This window comes from Schistocerca serialis, chromosome 3 (assembly GCF_023864345.2).
Source record: "Schistocerca serialis cubense isolate TAMUIC-IGC-003099 chromosome 3, iqSchSeri2.2, whole genome shotgun sequence".
NCBI lineage: Eukaryota > Metazoa > Arthropoda > Insecta > Orthoptera > Acrididae > Schistocerca > Schistocerca serialis.
Genome location: NC_064640.1, coordinates 222,174,946 through 222,202,133, shown reverse-complemented (window position 1 = coordinate 222,202,133; position 27,188 = coordinate 222,174,946). Strand labels below are relative to the sequence as shown.

General features: G+C 37.4%; 1 protein-coding gene across 2 annotated transcripts in view; it reads right to left on the bottom strand.

Annotated features, from left to right (window-relative positions):
- Positions 1 to 27,188, bottom strand: part of LOC126469957 (laminin subunit beta-1) — a 358,919-nt gene that overhangs the window by 111,241 nt on the left and 220,490 nt on the right. The window contains exons 5-8 of one of the 2 annotated variants that reach the window (XM_050097369.1): positions 24,740 to 24,886; positions 20,428 to 20,549; positions 19,066 to 19,196; positions 8,534 to 8,702 (exon numbers count right to left, since the gene is read on the bottom strand). In XM_050097369.1, coding sequence (XP_049953326.1) covers positions 8,534 to 8,702; positions 19,066 to 19,196; positions 20,428 to 20,549; positions 24,740 to 24,886 — 569 coding nt within the window. The remainder of the gene's footprint in view (positions 1 to 8,533; positions 8,703 to 19,065; positions 19,197 to 20,427; positions 20,550 to 24,739; positions 24,887 to 27,188) is intronic. The other variant, XM_050097370.1, reaches the window with a different exon arrangement.

Below are 27,188 nucleotides of genomic sequence, written 5' to 3'. Positions count from 1 at the left end.
CAACAAAGGAGACAAGTTATTCAAAATTAGAAACATTGTGGATAAAGTTTGCAAAACATTCCAGAGTGCATTTCATCCAAATCAAAAGCTCTGAACTGATGAAAACCTATTGCTGTTTAAAGGGCAATTATCTTACAAACACATATTCCATCCAAAAGAAGTAGATTTGGAATAAAAGAAAATGTGTTGTGCAACTATCACTGGTTATGCCCTGGATTTTATTGTGTATACAGGTCCAGCTGTGGAAATTGGCTTCCATAATTTGAGGAAAAGTTGTGATATACTGGCAACACTCAAGAAGCTGTATTTGAAATGGGGACATACTGCTTACATCGACAATTGTTACTCAAGCCCAAACCTATTCCTCTGGCTTCATAACCATGGAGAAAATGCATGTGATACTGTTTGCAGCAACAAGTGCAACTTGCTAAAACTAGAAGACAAACTGAAATCAGGAAAACACAGTTTATGCCAATGGCCTTGCTTGCCCTCAAGTAGTGCAACAAAAGAGAAGTGTGGATGTTCACCACCAGTATTACTGCAGAAATGTTTCAGATAGAAAAGACTAACAGGAAGACTGACAAAAGAATTAAGAAGCCTCAGTCTATTACGGATTATAATCCAAGTGTGGGGGCAGCTGTCCATACTGACATGATAATAAGTTCAGTAGAATTAGTGCAGAAGAGTGTGAAGTGGAATAGAAAGTTCTTTTTCCATTTACTTGATCTGTGCATTTTAAATGCTTTTGCTCTCCATTGAATAGTAAAAGGGCAAAAAATGCCAACAGTGAAGTTTCATCTGTCTCTGGTAATAGAAATTGTTGCAGCCTATGCCACAGAACAGAGGAAATGAGTTCGACATGGAGAATCCTTTATGATTTACTGGGAGGCATTTTCCAAATATTATTGAGAGCAAACATTCAAAGGATGTGCTGTTTGCTTAAAACAGAATGCACTGAGAATCCAGACATGAATGCAAAACATGAAATATAGCTCTATCTGTTGTACACACACACACACACACACACACACACACCATGGATAACGACACAGAAAAGGTGACACAAACTAAGTGAAAAACAAACAAAAAATATTTCAATAAAAACAAAATAAAAATATATTTTTAACTTTCCCTGTGCCAGTCCAAATTATGGATTCAAAAGAAGAATGGAAAACATATACAGAATGTGTGAAAGGTATTAGGACACTTAGAGATACTGACTTTGAAACATCTCTCCAAATGAATTATTGCACTCTCTAAAAAAATAAATAAATAAAAATAAAAAAATAAAAGAAATAAAAAATACGAATAAAATAAAAAACTCAGATTTCAGATGCTGTAATATATATTCAGTACATGAAGCACAGAAAATAAAAATACAGCATCCATTGTGTCAAAATTATATGTAATTGCCTATTGCCAATATGCAACTATTATTTGGACACCAACAAAATGTGTTTGGAAACCTTGATTATCTCGTTTTGGAGGTTGCTTACAGCAGTTTTATTGTGTTCATGATCTTGAAAGACAATGGTAATGCTGTGGCCGCCCACTTCATACATTGTAGCGCCTACTGCATCGGCATCCCATTTCATGTCCAACCAACACGGGATGCCTGCATCACAAGGCATATATACACCAGGAAAACCTATTTCATCTGTGTTGTCAACACAAATATTTACTCACGGCCACAACACAACACAACACCACGTCTCCACCAACAGCCACCAGGGACTGCTACCTGTTCGCGGAGCCTGCAGAACAGCTACACCAGAGGTCGCAGATAGCCCAGGAACTACTTTGATCTGCCAGGCACGTGACAGCAAATAGTTCTGGCAGATACATCCACCAAACAGGCTTTACAGGGTGGCGCACTGCTGGCATAAGGCAGTTCGGTGCACCACTTGGAATTATACAGAGCTGCCACCCCGGCAGCCACAGCCAGACACCTCTTCTAGCTGGCTGATCTCTTGCAGATGGACTTGATAATAATCGACAAACATCTTGACATTGTAGAATTGTTATCTCTCCCTGTGAAGAGTCGGGTCTTTTTTATTATTATTTGTTATTTTATATTTGTGATGATCTGCAGTTGGGATTGAGTCTATTGTTCTTTTGGAGATTGTATTATTGTTTTGTTTTGGAGAGTCCAATAAACTGTTTTTGGATTTGTGTTTTCTGCATTTCTATTCTTCTAGTGTAGATACTTCAGTGGTGACGAGTTGGTTTAAGAGTTTCCCGCATTTGCTCGGTTGTTGTCCGCTATGGCAGGCAGTATTCCAGTTATTGATGAACCCTTAGCAAGAGTCACAGCACTCTTGGAAAGTATGCAACAAACAAACAAGCTCATTATTCAGCATTTACAGGCAATGTCCACCCCCCCTCCCCCCCCCCCCCCCTTTGGGGTTCCTATGCAGGGGACAATCCAGCTTCCCCGCTTCTGGGTCTACGTGCCACCCCCTCTGCATTTCCCAAGTTCGACAAATCTGTTGAGCCTTGGAGCAACTACGTGGTTTGTCTGGAGCAACACTTTATTGCTCACGATGTCATTGGTGACATCCAGCATCACACATTTTTTCTCGCCTATGTGGGCCTGGAAGTTTATCACCTTCTGCAACAGTTGCACCCAGATGCAGAACCTCATCCTCTCTCCTATGAGGCATTGACTTCTAGCCTCTTGGATTATTTTGTCTCTCAGGTCCACATGGCAGCAGCACATCACAAGTTCTGTTGTCAGAAGCTTCCCGCGCAGTCTTCGGACACTTACCCCCAGTTAGCTTTGGCCAAGTCATCGAAAATGATCTTGGTAATCAATACCCCTTTTGGGCTCTTCTGTTACAACCACCTCCCATTCGGGGTAGCCCGTGCTCTGGTCTAAAGAGCAAAACTGAAACTATGAAAATGGTTCTTGATTGCTGCAAACTATTTTTTCCAGACAGTGTAAATGACTGCATTGTAAAATAATCGAATGAAGAACTACAGAGAGTGCTAGCATTCTTATTCATGAAATGCTAGAGATTATCCACATTCAGATTTTGAAGAATTATCTGCTTTCCATGGTATTTTATACTTCAGAGGAGTGAATAAGTCACAGTATCTCAATTCCAATGAACTATGAGCCACCAATGGGACTGCACCAAATTTTTTATTTGCACTGATGAGCAAACAGAGCTTCAATACTATTTTCCAAGCTGTTAAATTTGATGACAAGTCTATGAGGGAGCAGAAAAAGGAAACAGATAATCCGGCACTAATGAAACGTTCAGTGAGTTTGTGAATGAGCCAGAACATGAACAACAATAGATGAAATGCTAGAAGCATTCCGTGGACATTGCAAATTCAAGCAGTATAATCTGAGAAAGCCGGCAAAGAATGATATAAAAGAATATTCACTCCATGATGGTAGAATTTTTTACATCTTAAATATGGAAAAGAGGTTGCTGGTCCATACCAAATTCCCAATGATGCAGGGAATGTGGTAGTACTACTAATTCAACCCACTGGTAATACAGGCTGAAACATGACTCTGGACAACTATTTTATATCTTTACCATTGCTACCATTGTCTAATAAACAGTACACTAACCAGTTCAAAGTAGTAGGTACTCTGCGGAGTAATAGGAACACTAGAACTGTTGTCAATAACGGCTAGACCAGTAAATAGCAGCATTTTTGCATTTGGAGAAAAACTGAACACCAATTGCTTACTTTGCCCATATATTCCAGATAAACACTAACATAATTTACTAATGGTACAGCAACATGAGTATAGATGAAGAGAGTGGCAAAGTGAATAAACCACAAGTGATTACATTGTACAATCTCATAAAAGGAGGCATAGATGATGCTGATCGTCTGAAACTGGAATAGCCTGTTTCAAGAATAAGCAACTACAGACCTCTTACACTGCTTTTCTGTGAGGTGAACATCAGAGCAATAACTACTCGAATAATGCACAAGATGAATATAAATCACTTAATGCCAAGAAAAATATTCCTTATTGAACTGAAGTATGGTGCTTACAAAAGCATATATGACCAAATGTATGGCAATTCCTAGCATGCCACACCATTTGAAGGAAAAAATATAAGCTTTTGTAGATATCCACAACCTACCTACAGCAGAAGGAGCAAGTTAATCAAGAGAAAAACCAAGATGTCACTACTGCCATAAGAGGGAAAACAGATACACACAGCATCACTGCTGTCTTTCTTCCAGTCCTCTCTGTAAAAAGTATGCAGTGTTGAGTATTTCTACTTGCCATGTGTGTACATCACAAGAATCTGGATCTGACTCAGATTAGTAAATCGGGAGTAAAGTTAACCTTAGGTGTTCACTTACTATGATTACTTCGAAGTGCTGTTAGGAGAATGTTGTGAATGCAATGAAAAACTGTGTGTAACCATTGCATACTGAAATATTTTTATGTTAAGCAATTTACATGATTCATTTCATGTTTATACATATTTACAATGTGTTGGTGACAATAAAGAAATAATTTACTTGATAAATGTATCATTGAATCATACTTACAGCTAAAAAATTTAGAAGTTATCTTTGTTAGAAAAATCTAACATGGGAGTTATTGTGTGACAACAACAGGATGTGAGTGAATGTGGGTTAAAGAAGCCATTTGACTGGTTGTTAAAGTGAACAGTGGGAAATGTGCCACAGTCACATTGTTATTACAGAATATTTTCTAGAGACACACAATCTGTCCTCCTCCTGTGACAAAGCATTCAGTTTGTTATCATATGTGAGACAAATAGTACTTGAAATTACTGAAGACGTCTCATGAAACAGTATCACCAAATACGGAGCAAAAAAGTTATTACTGTGGTTCTTAACAAATGACTATGTATTAGAATGCTATCACAGAGAGCTTCATGCTTTCCATGAGTTATTACAGTGACAAATATATGGAAGACAACAGGTATTATGGAAGAGTAATTATGAAAGAACAATTAGTTACTGAGGTGAATCCAAGTGACATGTCACTTTCATCATAGACTACTAAAATCCTACTAAAAACTTAAGGAAATATCTAATTCTTAGGTGCTAAATAATATTTACATTCTTGTGTTTCACTACAAAGTAATTCATTTATAGAGGACCTTTAAAAATCAGCACAGGCAACCAGTACACAGCTAACAGTTGGATCACGGTCTTTTAGTCCCAGTAGTTGTATTAGGCGACAACAAATCCGCCATGACATGCAGTGAGCATGTTTGTAACAGTCAAAAGGTTAATTGATTTAAGAAAAATCAGTGTGAAATCATTTGAAATGGCAAAAACAGAATGATCAGTCAAATATTAACAAGAGATTTGTTTCACAAAACTAGAAGTTTGCTCTGAGGCAGTTTAAAAACAAAATACACAAGAAAACTTAAAAAATACACTTTATATGTGGTATTTTGGAGAGCAAATCAGAAGTTAGGATACAAACCCCTAAATAAAACTGATCAGTTGTGACTTAGTCAAGTTTAATATGGAACATAAGCAGGGCGTCAACGCAACATCTAAGTACAGCTCTCTTGACCAAGTGTTATTTTTTTATACTTGTACGTAACAGAAAGGAAAAGGTGAACCTTACTGCTTTCATAATGTGTACTCATCCAGAAAAGTACCAAAAGGGCAATTAGATCTAAGGCTGTATCTCAATCAATAATAGTTTTTTGTCCTCATAAGATACTGAGTACAGGTATGTGAGTTGATTTACAGTATTTGCATGGATATTTGTGATAGGTAACTGCAGGGTGTCAGTTATTCTTTTGCCACAAAATTTAAATTACAGCCATTTATCTTTGTCTTGCACCACCACATTATTTTAATTGAATGAACTCATACAGAGGGAGACACAGAAGTTGAAAAATTGACAGAAGTCATTTGATGAGTTTAAGACTTATAAGTTCCTTTAAAAGTATTTTTCAACTATGCATGTGATTTTAGCAGTGGATTGAACAGGCTTACAGTTCCGCTTGGTTGTGAAGTTGAGCACTTGAATTGCTGTACAGCATTTGTGTAATGTTTGTCCAGAGTTAAAATATAGATAACATCTAAATGTTGGATTTTGTGTATTTTGCTGAGAATATGGATGCAACATGAGATATGATAAAAGCCATAAAAGTGCTGCCAGATATGATAAGTTATTTAAATCTCTTTAAATGTAATTTTGAAAATTAAACAGGCACATGAAATGGGGGCTGTAGCATTGTAAGAGATGATGGCTTTTGAGGATATTGCTTGTTCATTCAACGTTGGTACCCTGTGTAGGTTATAGCATACGTGGTCTTCTCTGGTCACTATTATTCATTCGCTCTAAGAAGACTCTTGGTGCAGTGGCTGACGGATGTAGTTGTATTAATTGAAATTGATTGGTAGCTCTTGGTACTGACAACTATCTCAGTACCTATATCCAGTCTAGTCCTCTTAGCTGCCAGACAAGCCTGTTTTCAGTGTGTCTACCCCCTTACAGACAAAACTATATTATTACTTAGAAATACTTGGAAGTGTATGTCCTCTTATTATGTTTTAATCAAAAGGTAAAGCTAACAAGGAAACAATATGGCTAAGGCACACAGTATTGAAAGCTAAGATTGGTAGCAATCAGAAGAAAGTGAATAGTTGTCCAAAGTCATACACTGTCTTCCAACTTCTAACAAAACAACTACTCCCATTAGCCACCATGTCAGGAGTTTTCTTGTAGTGAATGATTCATAACTTTCCTTTTAGTTTCTTTTGTATGCTGGAAAGGAAGCATTTAGCTTTTATTATCACTAATTTATGCACACAATATGAGAGCAAAATATTTTCTGAGTACTATATGAACTATACACATAAATGCCTGCTTCTGAACACTTATGGTTTCCTCAGCAATCTAACTTGTAAACTATCAGAAGAAAACAACAATATTTAGGAATATACACACATCAAAAAAAGTTTTGGACCACCCCAGTTCCCAGAACTCCTGAAGATAGATGTTGATTGTGGATATTGTATCAGAGACACAGTCCTTTTGACTGTTCAGAAATGTCGCTAAACCCACCAACCATGCATAAGCAGCACCTGTTAGATGGAGGGGGTCTGACAGCCGATCAGTTCCAGTCATTCCACCAGGAAGGAGGTACACGGCTTGTGTTGTCTGTAGTTCACCCATGGCTAGATGATCAATACTGCGGTTCAATCGCACCCGCATTGATACTTTGTGCCAGGAAGGGCTCTCAACAAGGAAAGTGTCCAGGCATCTCAGAGTGAACCAAAGCGATGTTGTTCATACATGGAGGAGATACAGAGAGACAGGAACTGTCGATGACATGCCTCGCTCAGGCCGCCCCAGGGCTACTACTGCAGTGGATGACTGCTACTCACAGATTATGGCTCGGAGGAACCCTGACAGCAACGCCACCATGTTGAATAATGCTTTTTGTGCAGTCACAGGACTCGTGTTATGACTCAAACTGTGCACAATAGGCTGCGTGATGTGCAACTTCACTCCTGACGTCCATGGCGAGGTCCATCTTTTCAACAACAACACCATGCAGTGCATTACAGATGGGCCCAACAACATGCCAAATGGACCACTCAGGATTGGCATCACATTCTCTTCACCATTGGGTGTCACATATGCCTTCAACCAGACAATCGTCAGAGACTGTTTGGAGGCAACCCAACAAGGCTGAACGCCTTAGACACACTGTCCAGTGAGTGCAGCAAGTTGGAGGTTCCCTGCTGTTTTGGGGTGGCATTATGTGGGGCCGACACATGCCGCTGGGGGTCATGGAAGGCACCACAACGGCTGTACGATACGTGAATGCCATCCTCCGACCGATAGTGCAACCATATCGACAGTATATTGGCGAGGCATTCATCTTCATGGACAACAATTTGCACCCCCATCATGCATATCTAGGGAATGACTTCATCCAGGATAACAACATCGCTCGACTACAGTGGCCAGCGTGTTCTCCAGACATGAACCCTATCTAACATGCCTGGGATAGATTGAAAAAGGCTGTTTATGGACGACGTGATCCACCAACAACTCTGAGGGATCTACGCTGAATTGCTGTTGAGGGTGAGACAATCTAGACAAACAGTGCCTTGATGAATTTGTGGATAGTATGCCACAACGAATACAGGCATGCATCAATGCTAGAGGACGTGCTACTGGGTACTACAGGTATCAGTGTGTACAATAATCCGGACCACCACCTCTGAAGGTCTCACTTATGGTGGTACAACACACAATGCGTGGTTTTCATGAATAATAAAAAGGGCAGAAATGATTTTTATGTTGATCTCTATTCCAAATTTCTGTACAGGTTCTGGAACCGAGGTGATGCAAAACTTTTTTTTTATCTGTGTGTTATGCAAGTCTTCACTCTAAAGCCAATAAAATTATTATGTACTTTTCTTTCTTTGATTTCAACTTCAAAATAAAAGGAGAAATGTAAGTGTTTATACAACTTGATTTAAATTTTCAGTCAAACAACTAATTATCACAAAAAGTGGAAAAATTTAGAAGTATACGCACCTGCCATGTGCGCCCAAAATCATATGACCTTTCAATAAGCATAGCTGCTGGCCTAAAGGTTTTAAATGTGATTATCATGTGAGTGAAATGGAATTCTGCTTCAAGGTCAAGCTGAATTGTTACATTTTCCACTCCATTTTCAGACTGCCACCATGAGCGTTGTTCTGTACTGGTAAAAATATTTTTCTCATTAATGTTAATGCACAGTATACCACTATGAGAGTATACTAAGAAAACAAAGCATATTTCAGTATCTATAATATACTCATTATTGACGAGCTATGTCAGTTTTTCTTAAATTGATAACTGAAATTAACATTTATTGTTTTACTCATGGAAATGAAAGCCTGAGTCAGGCCCAGAGGTAATAGTCTAACAGTTAAGGTAACTGTTTGTGAAAAAGAAGAGATTGGGTGTAAGTCCCAATTTGACAAATATTTTTAAGTGTCAGAGCACATTCATTACAATTGCAGTTTCAGTTGTCAATAGGTGCGAAGCAGTTAGCATTGATGGTAAAGTGCTCTCTTCTGTATGCAGGACTGGTGGCATGCATACCATCATATTTGCTTCAGATGTACAGAAACAATGAATGTTTCAAACTGTAATCGGTATCTGAGATCATCTCACATGCTGAGTGTTAAAATGTATTGTCTTCAAATAAATTCCTCTTTGGCTACTGTATATAATGTCTGCATGATTTAGACACAACCAAAGTGAATGGACTGCCACTGGGTGAAGAATGCAATCTCAACTCCAATGTAGTGAGAACAATTTGAACAACATAAATATGAGAGAGATATTACATACCAGGATGGTGCCCCTTCTTCAGGAAACTCCATGAAGCATATTTTAGCAGAACACCATTTGGTTAAATGTAGTCAGGAATGTGAAAGGCTTCTTTGAAGAATAATTGGTACTACTTTTTCCCTGCCCTGCATGTTTACCCAACATGTCACCTACTGAATACATCTGAGGTTTTGGTGGGTTGACAACTTGTTCATTGCAGTCTTCCATTGCCTACTAAGAGGAAGAAGGTCCCCAGACAGATATTCAATACCTCTTTGATTCCATGTAATGACGTCTAGAAGATCTACTTGCAGTGTGATGGGGGCTTCACATTACACTGAATTGTTACAGTAAGACAACTCTTTCTATAATCCTAATCTTGTGTGTACTGTGATGTACCTGATCCGTGGAACAACATTGATTTCAATCATGTGTATCCTTCATCTTATCACAACTTCCACAAACATTATTGTTGCAGGACAAAAAGAAAATAAATAAATATTTGCATAACTCTCATTACATCTCACTGAGTGTGAAATGTAGTTAAGTTAGACTATACAGAAAGTTGCACATGTGGACGCGTAGACAGTGTATGGCATACAATAAAAGCTGTTATTAGTATTGTATTTTTCAGGGCTACAACTGAATATAAGCACTTTAAAATAGAATAGCAACAGTTTCCTTTCTAATTGCAATGTATTACCATGAAATGCTTTTATATCCTGTTAAACATGTATAGCATGAGTTTGTGAATCAGTAATTTTCTACTTACACAACCATTTAAGCAATGGTTTTTTTAGAAACAAGAATAAAGTGTAAATATTTCTAGGATCTGAGGATACGACATTACCTGTGAAGAGTTACTTGTCACCAAAATTTTGATTATTGCTTTTTAAAATATTCATATTCTGTGTGCTTTTATTGAATGGATAAACCTGAAAACTATACCATCATAAAATTATTTGTTCTGGATAGTTTATCTTCAATGAAAATTATCAAAAGTTAGTGAAGGTTTATAAAAAAACATGCTCTTTCATTTTCAATAGTTACAAATTGGGTAGCTGAATACACATGTGACTGTACTTCTCTTAAAAACAATCCATGCTGTGAGGGTATGGTACCATCAATTGGCAAGATATGTGACATGAGTTACTAATTTAAATGGCAAAGTTATCAATCTGCCAAGCCATAGAATGTGTATTACAGCTACCTCTAGTTTAGTTGAGGTCAGAGATACAAAATAATCTGTAATCACAGACAATGCTTTTTGCGGGACAGTAATTGCAATCTGTTGACATGCACACAAGTGGTGTTGTTGCAGTATAGCTATCTGGGAGTTGACACAAATCAGTGCACAAGCAGGCACTGTTAGGCTGCTTTCAAAATGAGTTCTTCAAGAGGTCATTTGCGTTATGGTTGGTTACCATATAAGTTTCAGTGTGAACTCAATTGGTAACATATGATGGCATGTGGAATGTGGTTCAGCTGTGTGTAATTGAAAGTGTTCATAGTTCTTGAGTATTTGCAATAAAACACACAGTTTGTGATCTCTTAACAATAATTGTTCCAATCCATTCCATCATCATCCACTCCGCTAAATGATCAGCACTTGCAATCAGTTAATTATTAAATTCATGGAGAAAGGTGCACAAGAAATTGTTGTAACATACCAGCGAAGACATGTTATATATGGAGACCAGTGATAAAGCTGTTGAATCCTGCAACAATCATCAAATCTGGAGTCCGATAGCCAATGTCACCGTATGGCAAGTGAAGTTGGTATTTTCACTAGTGCCTAGATTTTTCGAGCAATGTTGGACAGCAAAAGGAATGTAAACAGTGAACAATTAAGTTGATAATAATAATTTGCATGTGTAGTATAGATACGAATAACAATGGCCATTCAAACTGAAAATAGTGGTGTAATTAACAGAGAGGACAGTGTTGATCAGGGCAGTGTTGCCATGGATCTCATTAATGAACTGTAAACAAGTAACAGAATTCAAAGTACAAATATAGTAGCAGAAAATAAAGATTCAAATTTGGATGTAAATGCTGAATCATGTAAGGCCACAATAAACAACAACTGGACTGGTGCTACGTGAAGTTACAAAGCATTAATTCAGCTCTTACAAAAGAAATTCACAGATTTAAATAGAAGGTTTGATGATCAGGAGCAAAATTTAAATAATATGCTTGAAGATCGGGAGCAAAATTTAAATAAAAAGCTTGACGAGAATAACAAAAGGCTAGACAATACTAAGTGAGCTTTAAGAACAGAGAATCAAAAATTGGGAGAGGATTAGAATTAAAAAAAATTGATGAACATACACAAAAATTGGACAAAATGTTTGATCAAAAGATAGTAGATATATTCGTAATTACTTGCAATAACTGTTCACAGGTTTGAAATGTAAAATTATAGGACTGGAGAAAACTGAACATTTTGATGACTTTCAGGAAAGTAAGCAACACAATGAAGATAAAGAATTCAGAGTGGTTGAAGTTCATTCTCAAGTAATCTTACAGCAACAAGAAATTCATCAGTCTACTGAAATGAGTGCAGTAATTCATGATGCCATTGTCAACAAGCAAAGATCATGTGATGAAAGTAGTGCAGAAGACAAGTTTATTTTTGAAGTACACTGACATTTTATGGAGTTTGAAATGGACACTAATGTACCTTATCAATTTATCAATGAAAGAAAATTATAATGCTGACAGTGATTGAAGTCTGATGTGAGACGATCTTGGTTTATTGATGCAAGGCAGTTATAATGTGAACTGTTATTTTAATGTGATGAACACTGATTTTGTTATCAATGGACAATTTGAAGTTTCATGTTCACAAAATCTGAGTGACACAGACACGATTGGTTTTTGGGCACAGCTACTGTATGTTAAGGACTGCATAGTACAAAAGTGTAGCATGGAAGATGTTCTGACATCAGTACAGTTCAAAACAGCATGCTCAAGTGAATATTTGTCTAAGGATTGGCAGAACTATGTAGCAAAGAATTGCTATCAGTGCTTTACTGCAGACCAGAAGAAGAATTTAAAGTGAAACAGTACATCAAAAACAGCGTAAGAAGAAGAAGAAAAAGAAAAGACTTGTATCATCACTTTGTGAAAAAGAAAAAGAGAGAAAAAATAAATGGACAGGGAAGAGGAAGAAATTTCATGTTTATTTTCAAACGATAACAAGTGGTGATGACTTTCAAAACTTCGACTTTTGTACGATTTTGCTACTTTTATAGATATATGTGCAGATTTAACATTACTTTGTTGCACTTTTTTTAAACTAATGTTTGTATGTGCCTCCTAACTTCAAGATGCAGCAGAGTAAATTTTGTTTTGGAGTGATTCTGTCACATGTTTCCTTTCTGCGTTCACGAGGTACTGGCTGGAAACACTACATCATCGTTACTTTAGACAATGCAACCAAGTGACTCATGTGAGGTGACCAGTGTCACACCATGTGATATCAGCAGTTTATGAGTTTGCCAAGAAGCAGCACACCAAGGCACACAACCCATGGCGATGACCACTGCTGCATGCAGCTAGCTGCACAGTTGTTCCCCCTTACCTCAGCAAGCAGTCTGGTGGGCATTTCCTTGCGAATACTGCCACATGTGTTGGGCCAGCAACATGAATCCTCAAGTCCACATGACATGTTTATAGTGCCCTTGAGGTTTACAAAAAGCAGAGTACCCACAAGAGCAATGAAAGGGTGTTATAGAAATGTCCAATGCAAAAATGTGGATATTTGGATATGTAAAATGTTAAGTTGTTTATGTATTCGTGTAATTGGATTTGTGCACTGCATGACAGTAACCACATGTTGCCTCCTTCTATCCTTCTTTTCCCCATTTGTTATTTTGTTCATTATTACCTTTATTTGATTGGAAATGTTTATCTTTTTATGCATACCAGTATTTTCTTATGTATATGATTATGTCAACATTTGGAATTTTCAGAAGATTACAACAAATTCCAATATTTATTCCACTTCAGACAATTAATGGTAATGAATAATGGACAAAAGACAGATATATATACTGACAGGATCCTCTGCGAGAAAATTTTTTTAATTATAGTTAGTTAATACATCATTGGTTGGCATAAATATTTCAGAGTCACTAATTACTTTTCTTACTAATTGAAATATATATTTTTAATTTTAATAAATAGTGAACTGCAGATGTGCCTGTTAACTGAGCAACACTTACTGCTGTTTGACACAGGCATGAATGGTGAAAAATTTTATTTTTATTTACCAACATTTTCATAGTTACGATATAAAGAGTTTGTTGCTAACATCACTGTCACTAAAACAAAATTAAACTCTGTCTGAAGAGGCCTAGGAAGACTCAATGGTACCAAACAACTGCTGTGCTATCTTCAGCCGACAGACATCACTGGATGCGGATATGGAGGGGTGTGTGGTCGCCACAGTGCTCTCCCAGCCGTTGTCATTTTTTGCAACCAGAGCCACTGCTTTTCAGTCAGTAGTTCCTCAATCGGCCTCAAAAGGGCTGAGTGCATGCCAGTTGCCAACAGCACTTGACAGACCCCGATGGTCACTCATCCAAGTGCTAGTCAAGTCCCACAGTACTTAACTTTGGTGATCTGACAAGAATCGGTGTGTCACCACTGTGGCAATGCCATTGGCAATGTCACAGTCAGTACAGCTTTGAATATATTTCTGTGTGGTTACAACCAATCTTAAGTGAATATTTTAAGAGTCTGTCAATTTAATTGTAAATATTCTTGCTCTGTTGTGTCTTTCCTATCTACTAGGACCCTTTTTCAGTTTTTAGTTTTACACTGAGACTTCATGTCACCATAAATTTCCAGGCGAAATTTATTCATTTATTTATTTTTTGAGATCAGGGGATGAGTGAGGGTGATTCCTCAACTTGCACCATAGTGTGGTGGGGTTTCGGGTTCTGCTAAATAGGTCATTGGTCCACTACACACAGGAGGCTGCTACACGGGTAGCAGGAGCTGTGTGGCGTGGACTGGGTGGTTTTTTAGGTTAGACAGTCTCGGGAGAGATAAAAAAGGGCTCCAGTCACAAAGGGTACTGGGCAAAGAAACGACAAGAATTGACCAAGCAACAGTTGGTATTGTAGTTGTAAATTGTTGTAGCTGCATTGGAAAAGTACCAGAGCTTCAAGCGCTGATAGAAAGCACTGAAGCTGAAATCGTTATAGGAACAGAAAGCTGGCTAAAGCCAGAGATAAATTCTGCCAAAATTTTTACAGGGGCACAAACCATGTTCAGAAAGGATAGATTAAATAAAGTAGGTGGTGGTGTGTTTGTATCTGTTGGTAGTAGTTTATTTTGTAGTGAAGTTGAATAGATAGTTCCTGTGAATTATCGTAGGTAGAGGTCATACTCAACAGCTGTACCAAAATAATAATTGGCTCCTTCTACAAACCCCTGACTTAGATGATTTAATAGCTGAATGGTTCAAAGAAAACTTGAATCTCATTACAAATAAGTACCCCATTCATACAGTTATAATTTGTGGAGACTTCAATCTACCCCTGATTTGATGGCAAAAATACATGTTCAAAGCCAGTGGTAGACAGAAAACATCTTCCAAAATTGTACTAAATGCTTTCTCTGAGAATTACTTTGAACAATTCATTCATGAGCCCACACAAATTGTAAATGGTTGCGAAAACACACTTGACCTCCTAGCCACAAATAATCCTGATCTAATAGAGAGTGTCATGATGGATACAGGGATTAGTGAACACAAGGTCATTGTCAACCAAAACCACTAAAAATAAATGCAAAATATATCTATTTAAAACAGCAGATAAAAATTCAGTTGATGCCTTCCTAAGAGAGAGTCTCTATTCCTTCCAAGCTAATTATGTAAGTGTAGACCAGATATGGCTCAAATTCAAGGATACAGCATCAACAGCAATAGATTGATTCATACTGCGTAAGTTAATAAGAGATGGGACTGATCCACCGTGGTACACAAAACATGTCAGAACACTGTTGCAGAAGCAATGAAAAAAAGCATGCCAAATTCAGAAGAACACAAAATCTCCAAGACTGGCTAAGTTTCACGGAAGCTCGAAATTTAGTGCGGACGTCAATGCAAGATGCTTTTAGTAGTTTCCACAATGAAACATTGTCTCAAAATATGGTAGAAAACCCAAAGAGATTCTGGTTGTATGTAAAGTACACCAGTGGCAAAAAAACAGTCAATACCATCACTGCGCGATAGCGATGGAAATGGTGCCACTAAAGCAGAGTTACTAAATACAGTTTTCCGTAATTCCTTCATGAAAGAAGATGAAGTAAATATTCCAGAATTTGAAACCAGAACAGCTGTTAGCATGAGTGACATAAAAGTAGATACTTGAAGTGTTGCGAAACAACTCAAATCACTTAAGAAAGGAAAGTCTTTCGGTCCAGATGATATACCAATCAGGTTCCTTTCAGAGTCTGCAGACCCAATAGCACCTTTCTTAGCAATCATATACAACCACTCACTTGATGAAAGGTCTGTTCCTGAAGAATGGAAAGTAGCACAGGTCACACCAATATTCAAGAAAGGAAATAGGAGTAATCCATTGAATTACGGACCCATATCACTGACCTTAATTTGCAGTAGGATTTTTGGGCATATACTGTACTTGAACATTATGAATCACCTTGAAGAAAATGACTTATTGATACATAACCAACACGGATTCAGAAAATATCGTTCTTGTGCAACACAGATAGCTCTTTATTCCCATGAAGTAATGAGTGCTGTCGACAAGGGATCTCAGATCGATTCCATATTCCTAGATATGGCTTTTGATAACGTACCTCACAAGCAACTATTAATCAAATTGCGTGCATATGGCGTATCATCTCAGTTGTGTGACTGGATTTGTGATTTCCTCTCAGAGAGGTCATGGTTCTTAGTGACAGACGGTAAATCATCGAATAGAACAGAAGTGATATCTGGCGTTCTGCAAGATAGTGTCATAGGCCCTCTGCTGTTCCTGATTTACATAAATGATCTAGGTGATAATCTGAGCAGCCCCCTTAGATTGTTTGCAGATGACGCTGTAATTTATCGTCTAGTAAAATCATCAGACGATCATTTACAATTACAAAATGATCTAGAGAGAATTTCTGTATGGTGCGAAAGTGGCAATTGGCACTAAACAAAGAAAAGTGCAAGGTCATCCACATGGGTATTAAGGAAATCCGATAAATTTTGGGTGTACGATAAATCGCACAAATCTGAGGGCTGTCAATTCGACTAAATGCCTAGGAATTACAATTACGAGCAACTTAAATTTGAAAGACCACAGAGATAATATTGTGGGGAAGACAAAACAAAGACTGTGCTTTGTTGGCAGAACACTTAGAAGATGTAACAAACCCACTAAAAAGACAGCCTACATTACACTTTTCCATCCTCAGGTGGACTATTGCTGTGTGGTGTGGGATCCTTACCAGGTAGGATTGACGGAGGACATCGAAAAAGTGCAAAGACGGGCAGCCCGTTTTGTGTTATCGAGCAATAGGGGTGAGAATGTCACTGATATGATACAAGTGTTGGGGTGGCAGTCACTGAAACAAAGGTGGTTTTCTTTGCGGCGAGATTTATTTACGAAATTTCAAATCACCAACTTTCTTTTCCGGATGTGAAAATATTTTATTGTACCCACTTACGTAGGGAGAAATGATCACCATAATAAAATAAGAGAAATCAAAGCTCGAACAGAAAGATTTAGATGTTCCTTTTTCCCACGTGCCATTCGAGAGTGGAATGGTAGAGAAGTAGTATAAAAATGGTTCAATGAACCCTCTGCCAGGCACTTAAGTGTGAATTGCAGAGTAACGATGTAGATGTAGATGCTACCATCACACAGCAAGATATTTGACATCAGTTGTTAATTTAAATGGTAAAGTAACTGATCTTCCCTGTGATACAGTGTGTACTACAGCTACCTCTGGTTTAGCAGTGGTCAGAGGTATGAAATAATCTGTGATCTCATACAATGCTTTTCATGGTATGGTAACTGTTGTCACTTAACATAAGCACAAGTGTTGTAGCTGTAGTGGAGAAGTCTGAGAGTTGAGTCAAAACAGTGCACTAACCAGCACTGTTAGGCAGTTTTCCTAATGAGTTTTTAAAATGATTATTCATACTGTGGCCAGTGACTGTACAAGTTTTTGTGTGAATGTAATCAGTAGCATATAGTGGCAAGTGGAATGTGGTTTAGCTGTACATCGTTGAAAGGGTTCACAGTTCTTGAGTATCTGTGATAAAACATACAGTTCATGATCTCTTAACAATCATTGTTCTCAGTTGATTCCATTATCAACTGCTTCCCTCAATGATCACCACTTGCAGTCAGTTAACTATTAAATTCATGGAGAAAGGTGAACAAGAAATTATCATAATATAACAGCCAAGACATGTTATAAAGTGAAGAATGTACCAAAATTGCAACCACAGATGAAACTGTCAATAATGTAATCAATATGGTCAAATTGTGCAATATCCAGTTTTGTTGGACGTCCATGTGAGACAGTGGCCTGATATTGGGCGGCATAAGAGTGTAACGACATGCACACTCATTGCCAAGATTCTAGTTGACCACATCTGACCAACACAAGGGAATATCGCCATATTGTGCACCATGCACACCGTAACCCCTTCACATCTGTGCATGCCATTTGAGAACATGTAATGGACTCACTGTAACATTCATCCTGTATCAGTGGTAGGAGAATAGCATCAGCCAAACTAGGGAATCATCGTGCTATGCTTAGGCTGTTGTTAACATCACAACACAAACAGCTGCGTTTTGAGTGGTGCAATGACCAGGTAGCATGGATTGCTGACGAATGGCATAACAACGTGTTCAGTGATGAATCATGGTGCTGCACTGCCTTGGATGACCCCTGTCAGTGAGTATTTTGATGACATGGAGGGAGGCCCCATTCTTACAAAGTTTTGTAGAGGCACAGCAATGTTGCTTCTCAGATCATGGTGTGGGGAGTCATCGGGTATGAATTTAGGTCATGGTTGTTCAGGATTGAGGGAACTCTGAGGCACTATGGTACATCATGGACATTCTGCATCCTCATGTACTGCCTCTCATTTGATAGTACTGTATCACTATTTTTCAATAGGGTAATACACATCCGGGGCATGTGTTTCTATGAACTCACACAAGGAATGTGTCTCTATGAACTGCCTGCATGATGTTGAGGTGCTCCCAGGGCCAGCAAGGTTTTCAGATCTGTCCCTGATGGAACACATGTGGGACTTGCTCGAATGTCACCTCCATCTCGGTGCCAACTACAACAGTTGCGAGCCAGTTTGTGTCAGGAAGGGTCACAACAGCTTTATGACACTCTATCCAACCAATCTTGTGATGTGTATGTGTATTTTCATAAAAAATTTCAACAGAAATTATATATATTCACACAATTTTGTTGTTGCTAAACCTCTGTTCATTACACAAATGTAAATAAATAACTCAAATATATTCCCTGCAGGCACAAAATACAATTACTACATCATTTTGCAGCACTGTGTTTTGTTATTAAGTGTAGCAAAAGATATGGAAACAACAGGTTTTCATTCACTGTTCTGTGGAGCCAGAATACAGGTACAGTTAATCAAGTGTGTAATTTAATTACAATTCTATTGCTCTGGAGTAGAGACTGTCAATAATAGCAATCAAAGAATCCAAACAGATACATACCCAGGGAAATTTTTATAGACAATATTCTCTATACGATGACTACGAGCTGGATTATTAGCATGTTCATCACGTGAATCGCACCAGAAACATTTTTTCCGCTCTTCTAAATGTGACACTATACAAAATCTTTCCTGAAAATAAATAAATAAAATAAATAAATAACTTATGTTTACATTCTGTTGTTGTTAGTTCATTTTGTGCATTTTTGTTGTTATAGGACAATGATACACATAATACTCCTTCAGCTCTCAACTAATACATAAAACAAAACTACACCAGTTATTTTTGCAGTGGAGCATGATAGTGAAATCTGTTCACATGTTCAGCCACCTGAGTAAAGTATTTAATGTTACTTTACTATGTAGTGTCATTTTGTAGTCTGCTATTTGTATCTCTCTCTCTCTCTCTCTCTCTCTCTCTCTCTCTCTCCTAAGTTTGATAGTTTCCAACTATGAAAACATCTCATCTGCCATCAAAAAGACACAAGCAATAAGCAATTCTTTACTTTCTCTCAGTGTATTAGTTGATCGAACAGTCCATGGGTGTACTACCCACTCGTAGTGCCTGCTGGACACTATGAAACACCATTACATCTGTAGACTGTTTGATTAACAAGTACTATCTTTGTACTAATACCATCTTCAGGCCCCTTATGAAACTGTGGACTTGAATAGTTAAATGTATGCTTCAACAGCAAGTTTATGCAATTGTTCATCTGAGAAAAAAGAATCAACAAAATGTTTTCCCAGCATAACATCATACTTAGACTCAATTACTAACAAACACATTTGAAGTCACTGAAGAATGATGATGGCCTATATGAAGAAAAGCTAGTCATCAATTATTCAATATTACATTTGAAATGTTTCTCCACACCTTAGCAATGCTACAAAGTCATCATGGTATGAAATGTATTAGTGATATAAAAGACTGCTATTAACGGCATTAAGGTTTCATTATTATGGAAACAAGGTTTGCACTACAATTAAAAATCTGCTACCAATTTCTGATACCAGCTGGATTTTAACAAATAAATAAATAAATAAAGTGATACAACAACCTCACACAAGAGATTGCACCAGTATGTACAAGACTGGCTTACTCCAGTGAAAAAATTAAATTGCTGTGGACATGTAACCCTGTTCTAACACTGTAGAAACAGGAGTAAGTAAAATACAGTAATAAGGCCAAAATAATATTGATTTTTTTTTAGTTTAACATTATTTATTGAGTAAGTTGTTCAGTTTTAATTCAGTTCTCTCTGTATTCGATTCTGGAATGTGTTAATGAAGACTATGTACTGAATCTCACTTTAATAGCGTATAGCACTAAGCTAGGATGAGTATAGCACAAGGATTTTACCTGTTTATACAAGCCACAAGTTGATGAGGCCTTAAGCTGCTTCTCTCTCCCAATCAGGAGATTTCCTGTTGCAGGATAGCATGAGCTTTGCTCACATGGATGTGGACGTTGAGGTATATATCCTGCATCATAGGCATATAATTATCAGCATTTAATATTTGTTTGTCATGCAGTTCTGAACCAAGCAGTGTTATGAAAATTGAACAGAATATTCATAATTTATTAAGCATATACATAGGTAAAGGAGTGTAACTGAAGCTACATAATTTACATTGTATCTTAAGCATCATCTCTCTCATAATGGTAACTGAATATATGAAGCATTTTGTTCTCAAACAGTTATATAAATCATGATCTACAAGTTCACTGACCAAAAAGTCTGCTGGATATGGCATGTCGCCCAGCCAGACTATAAGATTAAGGCCATTCAGATTTGCTATACTAGAAATGAGTGGTCAGAAACACACTAATTGTTTTCACACATGACTGTATATTGTACAGTCATATTATCAGCATAAAATGAGTACATCAGAAACTCACTAAAAATGCAATGAAAACTTTTTAAAAAATGTAGCATTATGTTAAAGGTGCACCAAGATAGATTAGATTAGATTAGATTAGATTAATACTAGTTCCATGGATCATGAATACGATATTTCATAATGATGTGGAACGAGTCAAATTTTCCAATACTTGACATAATTAGGTTAATTTAACAACATACGTAAGTTAATATAACAACTTTATTTTTTTTTATTTTTTTATTTTTTTAAATATTTTTTTCTTTTTTTTCCTTAATTTATATCTAAAAATTCCTCTATGGAGTAGAAGGAGTTGTCATTCAGAAATTCTTTTAATTTCTTCTTAAATACTTGTTGGTTATCTGTCAGACTTTTGATACTATTTGGTAAGTGACCAAAGACTTTAGTGCCAGTATAATTCACCCCTTTCTGTGCCAAAGTTAGATTTAATCTTGAATAGTGAAGATCATCCTTTCTCCTAGTATTGTAGTTATGCACACTGCTATTACTTTTGAATTGGGTTTGGTTGTTAATAACAAATTTCATAAGAGAATATATATACTGAGAAGCTACTGTGAATATCCCTAGATCCTTAAATAAATGTCTGCAGGATGATCTTGGGTGGACTCCAGCTATTATTCTGATTACACGCTTTTGTGCAATAAATACTTTATTCCTCAGTGATGAATTACCCCAAAATATGATGCCATATGAAAGCAATGAGTGAAAATAGGCGTAGTAAGCTAATTTACTAAGATGTTTATCACCAAAATTTGCAATGACCCTTATTGCATAAGTAGCTGAACTCAAACGTTTCAGCAGATCATCAATGTGTTTCTTCCAATTTAATCTCTCATCAATGGACACACCTAAAAATTTGGAATATTCTACCTTAGCTATATGCTTCTGATTAAGGTCTATATTTATTAATGGCGTCATGCCATTCACTGTACGGAACTGTATGTACTGTGTCTTATCAAAATTCAGTGAGAGTCCGTTTACAAGGAACCACTTAGTAATTTTCTGAAAGACAGTATTGACAATTTCATCAGTTAATTCTTGTTTGTCAGGCGTGATTACTATACTTGTATCATCAGCAAAGAGAACTAACTTTGCCTCTTCATGAATATAGAATGGCAAGTCATTAATATATAATAAGAACAACAAAGGACCCAAGACTGATCCTTGTGTTATCTCCACAGTTCATTAGGCCTGACCACCACTGCCATGGGGCAGTTTCTCAGTGACATGTACAACCTTTAACATATCTGACAAATAAGAAACATCAGAAAAAAGTCTGTTTTACACTATGTAGTAGGACTGAACATTCAGTGTAATATTGGGTTTATTTGGTTCTTTGTTGGAATGTAGTTCCAAGAGCGAACTGGAAGAAAAGTTTCTCTGAAATATATCTGACACAATGACTGCTGTCGTGTTTTAGCACAATACATGCTAGTCATGATCAACAATGATACCCAGCACCACTTAGGACTATTCATCCAAAATATATTCTGGGAAATAACAATCAGCACATTGTTGTTTCATGTATACATAATGGTCAGGGTAGTTCAAAGTGAAACTTAGCTAGTCAAAAAACACAGCAACTAAGTGTCAAAATTTGTGTTCACATAGTCACTAAGACTTGAGATATCTTTGGCTGAGAGCCTATAGAAACCCTGAAAGACGTGTTTGCATGAGATCCTCTGTTGTTCGACCACAGTAGCAGACATTGCCAATCTTGCGTAACGGCTTCACGTTTGGCAAGCACATTACTTGGAGTTGTGGGGTTCCTCATTACATATGGATGACACTATGAGATTCCACCAAACCATGATTCTTTTAGATTTTGTAAACGATGACATTTACACTTACATCACTTCTATATCTATTTGCTCCATACAAGCAGGATTATCTCAGTTCAATCATTTGTCACTGCTTGAATTCAGCTTATTTGGTACCCTCCAGTACTCATAGGTCACAGTGGCTATAGGCAGATAGCTTGCAGCTCAGTAGCATTATCTGGCTCATAAAGGATAAAGGACCTTGACTTGCATAATTCATGATTGTTTAAACAATGCCATGCCACTTCTAATTATTTACATGTGCTGCTCTGCTTTGTATTTTTCATTTGACTCTGATAATTGCTTCTTAGTGTTGAAAGTTTCACATTGCATAAAATGCAAATTGAAATATGAGTATGATGAGAATACTAAGAAGACCTTCTAGTACAAAAATACTGGAAGATTCTTGGTGGAATACAAATAACAGAAGGAGTAATGGTAATTGTAGTAACCACAACCAACAGCGGGAACGCCTTGGGCTGTGGATCGGAGCCGCCAGGCAGGGAAGCCGCCAGCGGTGAAGCATATGCACCACCAGGTAAACACAGGACGAGTCAGACGACAGACCAATGACAACTGACAACAACCGACCACGACCGACTATGAGCGACACAACAAGGAAGAGATAAACAACGGAGGCTTGTGGAAACCGCAACACCAAACACCAAACGTAAATCCACTCGGAACCAGAGCCAGGCAAATGTCAACAACGAGCAACGACCAGAACGCAGTACCTCCGAGATAGAAACGAATCCAGAGCCAGTACCAGTCTGGCTGGACTAGGGCAGAGCGGGTCCCTATATACGAAACCGGAGGGAGCGGCTATTGGCCGCTGTCTGCACGTGGCTTAGCGGTGGCGCCCTCGCTGCGCGAGAGCCGCTGCGTGGAATAGACGCCGCGGAGGCGGAGCCCCTCTGTGGGCTGACCACGTCCATTTGTTCTGCCACATGTTCGACTTCCGCGGCGGATGGTACTAGAGTAATCATTCACTATATAGTTGATGCATTGTGGGTCAACAGATGCATAAACAAGGCTTAAAACATTGCTGAGTTTTCATAGAACATTGTCTGAAAGCTCAGCAATGTTTTCAGTCTTGTTTACATGCTTCCTTGACATCTCAGTGTCAGAATTATAAGAGACAGAATCACTACATGAAGCATCTGTCAAGAGCCACTGAAATCTTTAATACCATTACTAACTTACATAGCCAACATTAAATTTTACAGAGAAAGAGCTGATTCTTAAGTTACAACACACAGCTTCCTGTCACATGAATGACTATATTACTAACATTAATTAGTTATGTGGAGATAAAAGCTGAAACATACAAAAAAATTTTAATTTGATCAAACATTCAACATGTCAATAGAAGTCAATATGTAAGTCAATATAAGTATCTAGTCACAAAACACAGATGTGTATTTAAAATAATATTAAAAATATTATTATTGTATGTAAATGAGTACAAGCATATGAAATACCAAGGTACTACTTCACCATCAAATAAGGCACTAGCTATATAAAACTGCTTTTAGTGTTACAAAACCTAGCTCATTTTTACCCCTCAACAATTTTTTTTTTTTTTTTGTTACCTTCACTTAATATCAAGGGTAACCTACATGTGTTAGAAAGCAAGTATATTTCAGTATTGACACAAATTATGAAATAATAATGAACAAATTAGTAAAACAATATTAGATATAACTGGAAACATATTTGGCAAAAACTGGTGAGTCTTCTGCTGAAACAGCAACGTTAGCTCCCACATTTGGCACTGTGAGTGCAAATCCTTTTATTAGTACAGCACATCAAGTCTTATTCAAAGTCACACCTGTTAAGCTGCAACCATTCACCCATATCATTAGTTTTGTTAAACAAACTACAATAGCAATGGTTGTCAGCTGTTTCCACACCCAGGATGTATATAAGAGAGCCCTGGCATGACAATACCTCGCTGACCTGGCAGACCATACCAATAAGCCAAGTGGCTCAGAGGATGTACATCACTTTCACCTTGTTCAGTCATTGTCTCTGTTGGTATATGTGAAATTTCGATGTCTCCTCTGTGTGTAGGTTTAATGGCGCCTTGCTGTGCACCTGACCAATACAATACACACAAATTTTCATTCTTCTTGAAAAAGAATAAGTCTAAGACACATACAGCATCAAACCTGAGAGCCATGGAAAAGAATTTTGATTTATTTGAAATGGCGAATTAATCCACCTTACTTACTACTTCTAAGAATTGTATTAATGCAAGAATCTTGGATTTGGTAGTGAGTACAGCTATCAATAATATGAGAATGGCAAAAAGGAACACAAAAGTGTACTTTAATGGATAAAAAAGCCTGTGGGATAGTTATACTAAATAATGACAAAAACATTTAGAAAGGGACAAACAAATAAAAATTTACTTTTCTTATAGCTCACTGAGTAAAAGGAAAGGTAATTGATTGGCAATACTAAAAATTTTCCCAAATAAAGACCGAAGATTTTTAGAAATACCCTCCCTCCTTTCCAGTGCCCTTCATCCAGTCAACACTGGATCTGTACTAGTATCGTACTTTTACAATTTCACTGAGAACCAACCATACCCTTATGGCTATTATTATGCTGGGGCTGCTCCACCCAAAAACATTTTAAAGTCACTGGTGCCCTCCCCTTGGGGGGGAGTAATCTGTGTACCCCTTGTTCACATCTAGGGTAATAGCATGGTCAAATGTGACATTTTTCAGTGTTTGGGCACTGTATCTGAGGCAGTACATGGGGACCAGCCTAGTATTTACCTCAGTGGATGTGTAAAACTGCCCATGAACCACATCCAGGCTGGTCGGCACACCGCCTATATAGTTAATCCATGAGGCGGATTTGATCTGGGTCTGGAACCAGGCACTTTAATGTGCTCGCCTGTCTAAGTGGGTAGGTTTTTCAGGGAAAACATAATGGAGGAGGTACAGCTTTTAGTGTTATGACTGATTTACGTTGGAGACAAAGCTATGAGATACTAAAACTATGTCGAAAGGTAGTGTAGTGAAAAGCTCTTTTTCAAAAAATAGTATTTTAGGAAAACTGACCACATACTGAAATAATAAAAGTAAAAAAACCAAAAAAATATTATATTCAAGATCTCATGACAATGAGATAAAAGTAGAAAAACAAATGTATGAATTAACCGCATAACCTATAGCATTACATATTGTCTTCTGAATGTTATTTTATTTTCTCTTTTACAGAGGTTCTTTTCTTAGCTTTTTCACTTTCCACAGCTATACCCCTTATATTTATATTTAGGCTATGGGCAGTTCCTGTCACTTTAATCTCTACATCCTTATCTATATTTCACTACAATGAGCAGCTCACTAGAGTTGACTCTTTATTCTTGAGGTCCTTTTCTACATACATTTCTCTCCAATGACCCTGTGTTTCAATTTTTGTCTTGTGCCCAAAAAGGTTTATCATCTGCTCAGTGTAACTGAAACTCCAGTGTATAAATTGAAAGTGTAAAATATTAATTATATGTGACATAAATGTAAGTTTTAGCTTTATTCTTAATTCTTTCAACTCATGTTTAAAAATTAAAAAGTATACTGGAAAAAGTTAATCATAGGACATAACAGCTTTAAGCAAGAAACAAATCTGAAGGAATTTAAATTGTGTGTGTGTGTGTGTGTGTGTGTGTGTGTGTGTGTGTGTGTGTGTGTGCTGTGTGTGTGTGTGTGTGTGCGAGGAGAGAGAGAGAGAGAGAGAGAGAGAGAGAGAGAGGGAGAGAACTTTAAAACATAGAGAATTTTACTTTGTTTTTATCATTGAAAACTATTATGTGAAAGACACAAAACCAAATGCTCAGGAAACATTTGTGCATATACGTGTTTGTTGACACAGTCACCCTACAAACCTGTTAATTCACACATTTCCTAGTCATCCGTGATTTGAGTATGGGCAGTGTGACTGAAGTAACTGTTCCAAATCACTGATAAAAATATATTTATCTATTCATATTTCAGTAGTATGCAGGAGATGTTGGAGATACTTAAAACAGAATATGAGTCCTTGAAGAGAGAAAGACATGAATATACAGCCACAAATCAGGAGGTGAGGGTCAATCATCACAACAGGGGAGGGCTAAGCATTGAGAATACACATCAGGCACCTGGGCTAGATGTGGGGAACAATGCATAGATAATTCAAAACAGATTAAGAACTAAAAACAATTTTAGAACCTTCAGCATTGCAGCGCATCAGCAATCGTTGGTTAATATATTAAAAAACTAAAAACCCGCCTCGACTGCAAAAAAAGCACTTAGTGTTAAGTGTTAACCCAGGTTTCGGCATAGATAACAACACCTTTTTCAGAACCACAATAAAACCCACAAGTGCCTAAGAAGACCTTTGTCAATGA